Raw genomic sequence first — 13,711 nt, forward strand, 5'->3', positions numbered from 1 at the left:
CAGGCTGTATCCGCACACCCGGGCTCAGGATCACTCAGGCTGTATCCGCACACCCGGGCTCAGGGTCACGCAGGCTGTATCCACACACCCAGGCCCCAGGTCACACAGGCTGTATCCACACACCCGGGCTCAGGGTCACACGGGCTGTATCCGCACACCCGGGCTCAGGATCACGCGGGCTGTATCCACACACCCAGGCTCCGGGTCACGCAGGCTGTATCCGCACACCCGGGCTCAGGGTCACGCAGGCTGTATCCGCACACCCGGGCTCAGGGTCACACAGGCTGTATCCGCACACCCGGGCTCCGGGTCACACTGTATCCGCACACCCGGGCTCAGGGTCACGCAGGCTGTATCCGCACACCCGGGCTCAGGGTCACACAGGCTTCCGCACACCCGGGCTCAGGGTCACGCGGGCTGTATCCGCACACCCGGGCTTAGGGTCACGCGGGCTGTATCCGCACACCCGGGCTCAGGGTCACACGGGCTGTATCCGCACACCCAAGCTCAGAATCATGCAGGCTGTATCCACACCAGCAAGGAAGGAGAGCTCCTGTGGCTCCAGTCCTCAGCATCTGGTTCGCCAGTGTTCTGGGTTTTAGCTGTTCTAGAATGTACTTTTTTGGAGCATATCAGTAGTTTATTTTTTATTGCAGTGTTGTATTTTATGGTGTGAATAGACCACAACTGATCTCCTTTTCCTGTGGATGGACATTTGGGGTGTTTCCATTCTTGGCTGTGCACAGGAAGCTGCTGTGCGTGTTCTTGCACATGGCCCTTTGGTGGACATGGGTGCCTCCTCCTCTTGGGAGTTTACCTGCGAATGGGTTTCTGGGTCCTGAGGTCTGGATGTGCTCATCATTAGCAGATTGGGCCACAGGGTTTTCTGTAGTGGTTGTACCAGTTCGTCTTCCCACCAGGAAGCAGTGCAGGACAGTCCCAGTGGCCCCACAGCCTTGTTCACATGTGGCATTCTCAGCCTTTCCAATTGTTTTTCTGGTAGGTGTGTAGCACACTCACTGTGGCTTTCATTTGCTTTCCTTGGTGAGTAATTATGGCTACAACCTTTTCTCATGCTTCTTGGCCGTTTGGACATCCTTTCTCTGTGAAATGCCTATTGGCATCTTTTGTACATGTTTGCTTTTTTAAAATTGAGTTGTCTTTTTCTTACAGATTTGTAGAAGTTCTTTATATATTATGGATTTAAGTCCTTTGTTGGATATACATGTTTCGATCCTCCTCCCATGTCTATAGCTTGTCTCACTCTCTTAATGTTGTCTTTTGATGAACAGAAACCTCTGAATTTTTTTTTTGAGACTGGGTCTCACTCTGTGGCCTCGGCTGGAGTGCAGTGGTGCAGTCGCTGCTCCCTGCAGCCTCACCCTCCTAGACTAAGCTGCCCTCTGACTTCAGCCTCCTGAGGAGTTGGAATCACGTGTACATGCCACCACATCCACTCATTTTTTAAATTTTTCTTTTTTTTGAGATGGAGTCTCGCTTTGTCGCCTAGGCTAGAGTGCAGTGGCGGAATCTTGGCTCACTGCAAGCTCCGCCTTCCAGGTTCATGCCATTTTCCTGCCTCAGCCTCCCGAGTAGCCATGACTATAGACGTGTACCACCACGCCCGGCTAATTTTTTGGTATTTTTAATAGAAACGGGGTTTCACTGTATTAGCCAGGATGGTCTCAATCTCCTGACCTCGTGATCCACCCACCTCAGCCTCCCAAAGTGCTGGGATTACAGGCATGAGCCACTGTGCTCGGCCACATCCACTCATTTTTAAATTTTTTATTTTGACATGGAGTCTCGCTCTGTTGCCAGACTGGAATGCAATGGTGTGATCTTGGCTCACTGCAACCTTTGCCTCCCAGGTGCAAGCGATTCTTCTGCCTCAGCCTCCCAAGTAGCTGGGATTACAGGTGCGCACCACCATGCCTGGCTAATGTTTGTATTTTTTAATAGAGATGGGGTTTCACCATGTTGGTCAGGATGGTCTCCATCTCTTGACTTCGTGATCTGCACGCCTCGGCCTCCAAAAGTGTTGGGATTACAGGTGTGAGCCACTGCGTCCTGCCAATTCTTTTTTTTCAAATAGAGATGGGGGTTCTCACCATGTTGGTCAGGTTTGTCTTCAGCTCCTGGGCTCCAGTGATCCTCCCACCTCAACCTCCCAAAGTGCTGGGATGACAGGTGTGAGCCACTGCACCCTGCCAGAAATTTCTTAATTTTAATGAAGTCCCAGTGTATCAGTTTTTATGGTTAGGGCTATTTGTGACTTGTTCAAGAAATTCTTACCTACTCCAAGGTCTAAAGATACTCTTGTGTTTTCCTCTAGAAGCTTTATGGCTTTATACTTTACGTGTAGGTGCTGATATGCCTCAAATCTTTTTTTTTTGGAGACAGGGTCTCACTCTGTTGCTGCCCAGGCTAGACTGCAGTGGCAAAATCGTGGCTCACTGCAGCTTCAACCTTCCAAGCTCAAACAGTCCTCCTGCCTTGGCTGGGACTACAGGCTTGTACCACCACACCCGGCTGATTATTTATTTATTTTAGCAGTTGGATATCACTATGCTGCCCAGGCTGGAATTGAACTTCTGGGCTCAAGTGATCTACCTGCTTTGGCTTCCCAAAGTGCTGGGATTACTACAGGCATGAGCCACAGCACCCAGCCTGAGTTTACTTTTAGAATTCATTCGTTGGAAGGGAAGTCTAAGGAGACTCACAGGCTATGGCTAGCTAATTAGTAGTTGGTTTCTATGTGAATATCTGTTTATTAATAACATCTTTGGCCAGGCCCAGTGGCTCATGCCTGTATCCCAGCACCTTGGGAGGCCGAGGTGGGCGGATCACGAGGTCAGGAGTTTGAGACCATTCTGGCCAACAGAGTGAAACCCTGTCTCTACTAACAATACAAAAAATTAGCTGGGTGCGGTGGCATGCGCTTGCAATCCCAGCTACTCAGGAGGCTGAGGCAGGAGAATTGCTTGAACCTGGGAGGCAGAGGTTGCAGCGAGCTGAGATCGTGCCACTGCCCTCCAGCCTGGCAACAGAGCGAGACTCTGTCTCAGAAAAAAGAAAGAAGATGGTAAAAAATAACTTACTGCAGTCATCGTAAGCCCCCCATTTTAGTCCTTTTGGACTGCTGTAACAGTACACCACAGACCAGAAAGGTGAAACAGCAGGAATGTGTTTCTCACACTTCTGGAGCCGGAAAGTTCCAGATGGAGATGGGGAGACAGCTGCCTCCTCCCCAGCTCTCTAGTGAGGGCTGCCCCCGGCCCACAGACAGCTCCTTCTCACGGTGGTCTCACGTGGTAGAAGAGCTGGGCTAGTTCTTTGGGGTCCCGTTTTTAAGGGCACTGAGCTGATCATCAGAGCTCTGCCTCCTGACCTAGTCACCCCCAAAGGCCCTGCATCTTAATACCACCCCCATAGGGGTTAGGATTTCAACATAGGAATTTTAGGAGGAGTCAGACATTCAGACCATAGCTCCCTTGCATGCTGGGAACATGAGCTGGTGCCTGTGGGGTCAGGGCTTGGGATCGAGTCCCAACCTCAAGTGTGTGGCCTCCAGAGAGTACCTCTCTCTCAGCTTTTATTACAGAATTTTCCAAACATACAGCAGAGAGCTGGTAGGTAAGGAGCCATAGCTTCAGCGGGTCACCTGTCAGCTGACTCTGTTTCCCTCTGGGCCTTGCTGGGCCACAGGATGGTCTGTGCTGGTGTGTCTGGCTGGTGCTGCACATGCACAGCTGGCAGCCGGCACGGTGCCCTTTCTGTCCGTTCTTTTGGGGTCTTGGCTCTGACCAGGCCTCAGCTCTGGGGACAGTGACCAGCCTTCCATGTCAGTTTAGCTGGACTGCAGGCCTCAGAGCTGTATGAGCTCCAGGCAGGTAACCTTAGGTGCTCACGGTGGCAGGGCCACAGCAGGGCTGGGGCTCCGTGTGGTGCTGCCGACTGCCAGGGGCCTGGCACAGTGTGAGGCTTGACTCAGACCTGCCAGACTGTGTACCCTGGCCACCAGCTTCCTTGGGATGCAGGCTCAGCAGCTGCCCACCTCTGGCTGCTGGTCATCATTAGTGAAGTTTGGCGTGAGCAGAACATCAGCCCTCACCTTCTCCAGCTCATGTGCCCTTATCAAATAAATCTGGGAGGTCAGTTTTTGACTTCATGTGGGGATGGAGGCTGCCTTGGGTAGTCTTTGCAGGAGGACTAGGGGTTTGGGTGCCAGAGGACACAGTGGGAACTGGAATCTCCATGACGGCAGCTCTCCTCTGCATCGAGCTGTGACCCACCGTACATGTCCTCTGGGTACCCCATGGGGCTTATTGCCTGGAGCACAGACCGCCTGCCCACGGCACCAACTCTACAGACAGAAGTAGGGGCAGTGAGGTTGGCCCAGGCGCTCCCCACACAGCCTGTGCTCTGCGCCTGTGCCCTGCATTGGCATTTGTTTCCCAAGGTTCCTCCCGCCTGTGGGGCAGCTCTGCCGCTCCCCTCCTGATGCCATCATGTGGCCCGCAGCTTTGGGAAGGTCTTGCTCTAGGGGGACGCGTGTGCTCGGATGCTGCCGTCCTGGCCACCTCCAGCACCTCGCAGGGGCGCAGTGGCCTCTGGTCTGCTGGGCATGCCCTTTGGGCAGGTGCAGGGGATAGCTCTAGGCTGGCCCTTTCTCAGGCCAGGTGGCTGGCTCTTAGAGGAGAGACTGGTGGGGGGCTGGGCTGAGCAGAGTGGGCCCTGCTAAGAAGGGAGGGGTGGGCTGGCCCAACCTCTCTGCAGCTGGGGAAGGAGGTGGCGCTGGGGCATGTGGCTGTAGGAAAAGGGGCATTCCCCACCGTAGCCCAGGACAGTCAGGGGCATAGCACCTGCCAGCCAGCCCAAACCAAGCCCTTGCCAGACACGCTGCACCTCAGAGCCCCGCAGAGAGGCACATTCAGCCACACCACACATGCCACCCAGAGCCTAAAGAAGGGAAACACGCAGAACAGGATCTCATGGTACATGGAGATCACAGAAAATTCACATTTCAGTGTCTGTAAATAAAATGTGATTGGAACCCACACAGAAAAAGTGAGCTCAGAAACTTATAAGGAAAAGCACAAATCTGTATTCTTAAAGTTGCTGCTGCAGCCGTGCGATACTTCTCACGTTCTGCGGGAACGTTTGGTGAAGAGCTGTCTCGTGCTGTGTCCTAGGGCGGCGCCACATCCATCACCTGGGCAACCAGCTGCAGCTGAACCAGCACTGCCTGGACACCGCCTTCAACTTCTTCAAGATGGCCGTGAGCAGGCACCTGACCCGCGGCCGGAAGATGGCCCACGTGATCGCCGCCTGCCTCTACCTGGTCTGCCGCACGGAGGGCACGCCGCGTATCCTTTGGTTTGAGAGCCTCCCAGAGGGCCCCGTCTTGATGCTTAGTTGGCTCCCCTCAAATTTTGGGACTTGGTAGTTGCAGTAACTTGGTGTTTGTCTTCAATTGAAAAACACCTTATAACTGTTTCAGTTGATCCAGGGCTTTCTGAAGTTGGGGTCTCCTTTTACTGGATTGAAGAACTGGGGAGCTGGGCACCTGCCTTCCTCCCTCAGCCCTTGGGCGTGCAGAGTGAGGGTTCTATTGGTCCCTGGAAATCATGCCCTGGATTCTCCCCGCTTGTGGACCTACTGCGCCTTGGGTGCTGTATCCACGTCCCCTGTAGTTCAGGCCGCCCTCTGGCCTGAGCAAGTGGGGTCCTGCTGCTGAGTGGGCTGCAGCCAGGTGTGCTGAGTGCTTGCGGCTATGGACACCGTGACTGCGGGCAGTGGGTGGGGAGGCCACGGACCCTCAGCGGTGTGCAGCTTGGCCTTGTGCGAGGACACCGTGACTGCGGGCAGTGGGTGGGGAGGCCACCGACCCTCAGTGGTCCAGCTTGGCCTTGTGTGGAGGTGCCAGGGTCTGGTGTTCTCTTGCACTGCTCTCTGCGTCTGGTCCTGTGCCCGCTGCTGCCCTCTGCAGACACGCACATGGGTCAGGAACTGCCTTCGGCCTCTTGACGGGGGAGCCCGGAGCCTTCCAGCCGCCTCCGCTCTGCGCTGTGCTGTCCACACCTGCTGTGCACCTGCATCTTTCCCCTGCTCTCTGGGGGCTCCCTTCACCTCCCCTGCATGGAACCCCACTTCCTGGTCCACACCCTCCTGATCCTGTGAGGTGCCTTCGATCCTCTGCAGGTGGTCCCCTCCCTGCCCCGTGTCTGGTGGGCGCAGCGTGCCTGGCCACATGTCTGTCTCCCAGCCTGCGCCCCTGCCGTCGCCTTGCCTCCAGCGTTCTCACTGGGCAGCTCCGTGGCCCCCTGGCTCCTGGCGCCATGCAGCTGTGGGACTTTAGCTCCTTGCCTCTAATCTCCATGTTCAGAAATCTCACGGCAGTGTGAGCCCAGCAGGCCTTTGCTGTCCGACAGCCTCCTGTCCTGAGCTTCTGCTGAATTAGTCGTTAGATTTCTCTCCCTTCTTATCTATTACTCGGCCTGCCACAGTGAACCCGTCTGGTTATCTCCTCCTTCTTTTGCACATGACCATCTTTTCACTTTGGGACAGTACCTGATCCCTTCTTCTCTGTTACTCGGCCTGCCACAGTGAACCCATCTGGTCATCTCAGCCTTCTTTTGCGCATGGCAATCTTTTCGCTTTGGGACAGCACCTGAACTTTAGCTTCCAGCAGAGCTGTTTCATTTCTTTCATGTTTTCATTCCTAAGAGCTCTCTGTGTTTTCTGAATCTTTCTTATAATTTCCCATCTTCCTTGGTGTGACATCGCCTCACCTTGAGCTCTTTTCCATCCTGGTCTGTGTTTTTCTGGTTGGTCCCCCTCGAGGGGTGTCCCGGGTGCCAGGTGATCCTGGTGGTTTGCTTCTCTTTTGAGTGGGGTGCAGGGAGCGCTCCTGGAGATGGCGAGCTGGGTGACCTGCTGACTGTGCCTCTGGCCAGGCAACTCTCAGTATCAGGATCTTTCATTAAAATGTTACTATTTTTTTTTTTTGCAGACAGGGTCTCGCTCTGTCACCCAGGCTGGAGTGCAATGGCAGTATCTCAGCTTACTGCAACCTCTTCCTCCCAGCTTCAAGTCATTCTCATGCCTTAGCCTCTTGAATAGCTGGGATTACAGATGTGCACCACCTTGCCTGGCTAATTTTTTTGTATTTTTAGTAGAGATGGGGTTTCGCCACGTTGGCCAGGCTGGTCGCGAACTCCTGGCCTCAACTGATCCACCTGCCCTGGCCTCCCAAAGTGCTGGGATTACAGGCATGATGAGCCACTGCACCTAACCCTTAAAATGTCCTTTTAACATTTTGAAATTTGTCTTTTCTGCGTAAAAGCGCTTAATGCGCACACGTCTTTAGGGATGAGAAGTGCCCAGGCAGCCCAATGAAGGCTGAGAAACAGAGCCCACCCCCACGTTCCTGCCCCACCCTGCCTGCTGTCTGCTCGTCCCAGCCCCAGCTCCACCCTGGGGTCCCGCTGAGAGGCCTGCTCTGACCCTGCTCTCTTAGGGGCAGACCGAGGCCCTGAGAGAGAAGCTGAGCAGAGTCCAGGGTCAGCACCTGGCTGTGCCTCCCTTGTGTTTGTAGGAACTGTGTGGGGACCTCTGTGGAGCAGGGCCTAGGGCGGCCCTGGGACCCCGGTGTCAGCAAGGTGGGGTGGCACCGTGTCTGTGCTGCTGCCTCACCGGGCCTCCTGTGGGGGGACAAATGCCCTGGGATGTGGGCCCTCGTGGGGTGGTGACAGGCAGGATGGAGAGGAGTCCTGCGGCACTGCCGGGGCTGCCTCTGAGCCTGGCGGGACCACATTGAGCCACAAAGTTCCCACGTGCCCCAGCAGTCCTGCTAGGTGTCTGCCCGAGGGGAAAGAGCACCTGCATCGCCACCGAGGCTCACACACACTGCTCGCGGCGGCCGCGTCTGGGAAGCCACCCCGTGTCCCCCAGGCATTCTGAAATTAGATCCTTGTGGTGGTTGCTCGGCTCTGGGGATATGCGAAAACCCACTGCCCGCTGCACCACGAACAGGCAGGTGTGTGGCACGAACTTGTACCTTGTAAAGCTGCTGAGGACAAAACAGCTTGGAACAGGGCTGTGCTCACGGGAGACCGCGCTCTAGCCCCTCTGGCTGCTGGTGGCCTGGTGGGGCTCCCTTCAGCATCCTCAGAGGATGCTCCGGGCTGGTCTCGGGTAGCCGTAGCCCTCGCTTCCCAGCCCACCCCAGCTGTGTCGGCGCTTTACAGGGAAGTGGGTCAGGCCAGGTGTAGCATGTCCCGCTCTGCCCTCCCTTCAGGTTGCTGGCAGCACCGTGCCCTAGGCCTGCCAGCCAGAGCCCCCAGACCCCTCCTGTACACGTCTGTGTCTCTCACCGCCCTCCTCGTTCTCTCTTGCCCCTGTGCCTTCTCCCTCCCTGCTGACCTGCATTGGCTCTGTGGCCGCTGTCCTCGCCTCCTGCAGCCCCAGCTGGCTGGCTGGGCTCATGTGCTGCCTCAGTTTCCTCAATAGCTCCACCCACTTCCCTTCCACAGAAAATCCCCCCAGGAGATGGTGTGTGCAGCCAGGCTCTCTTCTCCGAGACGGCTGCCTGACCCAGCCCTGCTGCCTGCGCAGCTCCCGCTCACCTTCTGGACTCGCCCCCTTCAGTCAGGGCACAGCAGCACCCACCACCCCACCCCCACCCTGCTGTCAGCAGGACGTGGAGGGTCCTGTGCAGTGAGCTCACATTGTGGGGTGCATGGCCCCCACCCCGGGCGAGGCCCCCCAGGATCCTCCTATTGCATCATCCAGCCCATGGGTGGGACCAGTGCCCTGAGTCCAGGACTGGATACAAGAAGTCCCCTCTCAGAAGGAACAAGGGCTTGATTTAAGAACATCCAAGCTTATTTCTCCTCCTGCCCACCCTTCATTGTTGCCCGCTCCTCAGTGTGTGTCCACCATCACCCCGAAAGTACTGGGGGCTGTGCACACTCACCTCCCACACTCACCTCCCACACTCACCTCTCACACTCACCTCCCACACTCACCTCCCACACTCACCTCACACTCACCTCCCACACCTCTCACACTCACCTCCCACACTCACCTCTCACACTCATCTCCCACACTTACCTCTCACACTCACCTCACACTCACCTCTCACACTCACCTCACACTCACCTCTCACACTCACCTCTCACTCACCTCTCACACTCACCTCCCACACTTACCTCTCACACTCACCTCCTCTCACACCTCCCACACTCACCCTCACCTCCTCTCACACTCACCTCTCACACCTCCCACACTCACCTCTCACACTCTCACCCTCACCTCCTCTCACACTCACCTCCCACACTCACCTCCCACACCTCACACTCACCTCTCACACTCACCCCCCACACTCACCTCCCACACTCACCCTCACCTCCTCCCACACTCACCTCCCACACTCACCTCCCACACTCACCCCCCACACTCACCCTCACCTCCTCTCACACTCACCTCTCACACCTCTCACACCTCTCACATTCACCTCCCACACTCACCTCCCACACCTCCCTCACCTCCTCCCACACTCACCTCCCACACTCACCTCCCACACTCACCCCCACACTCACCCTCACCTCCTCTCACACTCACCTCTCACACCTCTCACACCTCTCACATTCACCTCCCACACTCACCTCCCACACCTCCCACACTCACCTCTCACACTCACCTCTCACACTCACCTCCCACACTCACCTCCCACACTCACCCTCACCTCCTCTCACACTCACCTCCCATACTCACCTCCCACACCTCTCACACTCACCTCCCACACTCACCCTCACCTCCCACACTCACCCTCACCTCCCACACTCACCTCCCACACTCACTGCCCACACTCACCTCCCACACTCACCCTCACCTCCTCTCACACTCACCTCTCACACTCACCTCCCACACTCACCTCTCACAGTTACCTCCCACACTCACCCTCACCTCCTCCCACACTCACCTCCCACACTCACCTCCCACTCACCTCCCACACTCACCTCCCACACTCACCCTCACCTCCTCACACTCACCTCTCACACTCACCTCCCACACTCACCTCCCACACACCTCCCACACTCACCTCTCACACTCACCTCCCACACTTACCCTCACCTCCTCTCACACTCACCTCTCACACTCACCTCCTCTCACACGCACCTCATACTCACCTCCCACACTCACCTCCTTCGGCCCCGCAGCCTCGTGGCTGACACAGCCAGCCCTGGATTCCTGGAGGAGGAACAGTGCGCTGCTGAGTCCCACTGAGTCTGGCGAGGCCCGGCTGACCCAGGCCTGAGTCTGCTCCTGGCTCCCAGCCCAGGGAGGCTGCCTGGGCAGCAGGACTGAGACGCAGGACCTGCTGGGCAGAGATTCGGCTGGAACGAGCAGCGCTGCCATTGCCGAGTAGGTAGTCTGTGGCCAGCGTGCTTTTCCTGGCTGTGTGTCTCCCGGAATGAGCAGAGCTGCCATTGCCGAGTAGGTAGTCTTGTGGCCAGTGCGCTTTTCCTGGCTGTGTGTCTCGACTTGTTATTGCAGCTTTTGCCCACAGCTGGTTTGTGGATCTTTTACATTTGTTCCTGTCCAGCCAGGCTGCCCTAGGCCTGCATGTGAGAGGGCATCTTTTGGATGGTGACAGGCTGGTGAGCCCTTGAGGACGTCCGAGCCCTGGGGCCAGCATTGTGGATGGTGCCATCACCTGTCCCCACATAGGTCTGCAGAGAGCATGCCCAGCTCCCATGGCCCACCAGCCTCAGCCTCCATGTCATGCCTGGCCACACATGGGAGCAAGGTCTCTGCTGCCAGCCACCATACTCCCTTCAGACCTGGCTCCTCGCTTAGGCTGCAGAAATGTGCGTTCAGGTCAGCAGGGGCTGTGTGCATTTGGCTTATTCCATTCTGGGGTCTGGAATGGGCTCTCAGAGCCCACACTTGTCTGCCCTCCTGTTCTGGCCAGCACCTCGTTCTGCCACCCAGACCCCCTTGTTCCTGCTCCTCTCCCTCTGCTGCCTACTCAAGGACAGGGTATTTGTAACAGTTTTAGGTGGTCAGAAGAAGGTATCAGGATGGCTGATGAGGGAATCAAATGGCGCACACATCATTAGGCATGAAGAAGTTGGCATTTCAGGTCAGGCACAGTGGCTCAGCCTGTAAATCCCATCACATGGGAGGCCCAGGCAGGAGGATCGCTTGAGTCCAGGAGTTTGAGACCAGCTTGAGCAACATGGTGAAACCCCATCTCTACAAAAAAAAAAAAAAAAAAGAAAGAAAAATCAGCCCGGCTGGTGTTGCGCACCTGTGGTCCTACCTACTGGGGAGGCTGAGGTGGGAGGATTGCTTGAGCTCAGGAGGTCGAGGCTGCAGTGAGGCATGATCACACCACTACACTCCAGCCTAGGCAACAAAGTGAGCCCGTCTCAAAGAAAAAAAAAGAAGTTGCCATTTCAGACTTCCAAAAGGCTGACCTAGAAGCACAGGCACACCCAGCGTGGGCCCCTGTGGGCCCCTTGTCAGTGGTGTCTTGTTGCTGGCGTAGCAGAGGTTTAGCTGAGTTTCGTATGTTGACATTATTAATACATCATTCCTACCAAATTCAATTGTCAGTCTTACTGTTTGAGTTTTGGAGTCTCTCTTTTAATGCACACAACTGTGTCTGCTGCTCATAATGCCAGTTCTACTTCTTTCTTTTCATTTTTCTCATGAGACAGGGTCTCACTTGATCGCCCAGGCTAGAGTGCAGTGGCGCAGTCTTGGCTTCTGCCTCCCAGGTTCAAGCAATCCTCCACCTCAGCCTCCTGTGTAGCTGGACTACAGGCATACACCACCACACCTGGCTGATTTTTGTACTTTTTGTAGCGATGGGGTTTCACTGTATTGTCCAAGCTGGTCTCAAACTCCTGAGCTCAAGTGATCCGCCCCCCTCAATCTCCCAAAGTCCCGCCCGGCCATGGTTCTTCCTTTCTAATCCACACACCTCTCATCTACTTGTCCTGCCTTTTGTATGCCGAGGACTCAGCGTGGTCCTGGGGCGGCAGATGTGCCTGGCTGTCTCCTGGAGGAGTGTTTTCTGCCTTTTGCTGTCCGTATCTGCTGTAGACTTTTGTGTACGTATCTGCGGTAGACTTTTGTGTACAGCGCTCTTTATCAGCTTGAGGATGTGACCTTGCTTTCTAATTTTCCAAGAGTTTTTGTCATGAAAAATATTGAATTTTATCAAACACATGCTTTTAATGTATTTATTGGTATGATTTTTTTCATGTATATTTCCCCCTTAATCTGTTACTTAATGTAAATAACACTGATTAATTTTTTAAATTTTTTTAGAAAACAGGGTCTTGCTCTGTTCTCCCAGGCTGTACTGCTGTGGCACCACCATAGCTCGTTGCAACCTCCAACTCCGTGGCTCAGGCGACTCTCTCGCCTCAGCGTCCTGAGTAGCCGGGACCATAGGTGCACTAGAGATGGGGTCTCACTGTATTGCCCAGGCTGGTCTCAAACTCCTGGGTTCCAGTTATCTTCTCACCTTGGACTCCCAAAGTGTTGGGTTTACAGGTGTGAGCTACTGTATCTGGCCTGGTTTTTCTAACAGAAGCACTCGAGGCTATACATTTCTCTCTAGGTGAGTTTTGTTACATCACACAGCTTTTTGTTTGTTTGTTTGTTTGTTTTTGAGACAGTCTCGCTGCTTCACCCAGGCTAGAGTGCAGTGGCGTGATCTCATCTCACTGCAACCTCCGCCTTCCGGGTTCAAGTGATTCTCCTGCCTCAGTCTCCCGAGTAGCTGGGATTACAGGTGCATGCCACCATGCCCACCTAATTTTTTTTTTTTTTTGAGATGGAGTCTCGTTCTGTTACTCAGGCTGGAGTGCAGTGGCGTGATCTCATCTCACTGCAACCTCCGCCTTCCGGGTTCAAGTGATTCTCCTGCCTCAGTCTCCCGAGTAGCTGGGATTACAGGTGCATGCCACCATGCCCACCTAATTTTTTTTTTTTTTTGAGATGGAGTCTCGTTCTGTTACTCAGGCTGGAGTGCAGTGGCGTGATCTCGGCTCACTACAAGCTCTGTCTCCTGGGTTCACACCAATCTCCCACCTCAGCCTCCCGAGTAGCTGGGACTACAGGCACCCACCACCACGCCCAGCTAATTTTTTTTTGTATTTTTAGTAGAGATGGGGTTTCACCGTGTTAGCCAGGATGGTCTCGATCTCCTGACCTTGTGATCTGCCCGCCTCAGCCTCCTAAAGTGCTGGGATTACAGGCGTGAGCCACCGCGCCCCACTGGGAATTTAACTTTTCTTGAGCAAGCAGAGAGCACGCAGGTAGCTCACTCTGATCCAGTTGCTGCTGGTCCGTCTTGGTTCCCGGCTGAAGGATGTGGCAGGACCCAGGTATTCCTTCCTGGCACCTCGGGACTGCAGAACTTCCTGCTCAGCTCTTTTGTCTTTCAGAGCTGACTTCTGGGCCTGGTGGGCCTCAGCCTGGTGCCTGTGGCTCCCGGGGCGGCAGCTGCCGTGAAGGGACTTGAGTGCACTGTGTCCTGCTCGCTTGTTGAAGTTGCTTCCTTTTCTCTTGGCAGCTTGGCCCCTCGCGTCTGGCTGGCTCGGAAGCCCCTGAATTCTAAACTCTTATTTTCCTTTGCCAAGACAGACTGTGAGCACTAGGCTCCGACTTTTTTTTTTTTTTTTTT

At 55.1% G+C, this 13,711-nt stretch overlaps 1 protein-coding gene across 2 annotated transcripts in view; it reads left to right on the forward strand.

Moving 5' to 3' along the window:
* BRF1 (BRF1, RNA polymerase III transcription initiation factor 90 kDa subunit) overlaps positions 1 to 13,711 on the forward strand; it is a 102,484-nt gene that overhangs the window by 43,230 nt on the left and 45,543 nt on the right. For both annotated transcript variants that reach the window (XM_011951376.1, XM_011951378.1), the window contains exon 3: positions 5,196 to 5,369. In XM_011951376.1, coding sequence (XP_011806766.1) covers positions 5,276 to 5,369 — 94 coding nt within the window. In that variant the 5' untranslated portion in view covers positions 5,196 to 5,275. The remainder of the gene's footprint in view (positions 1 to 5,195; positions 5,370 to 13,711) is intronic.

The sequence above is a fragment of the Colobus angolensis genome, unplaced genomic scaffold, assembly GCF_000951035.1.
Source record: "Colobus angolensis palliatus isolate OR3802 unplaced genomic scaffold, Cang.pa_1.0 Scaffold32, whole genome shotgun sequence".
In the NCBI taxonomy this organism is placed as follows: Eukaryota; Metazoa; Chordata; class Mammalia; order Primates; family Cercopithecidae; genus Colobus; species Colobus angolensis.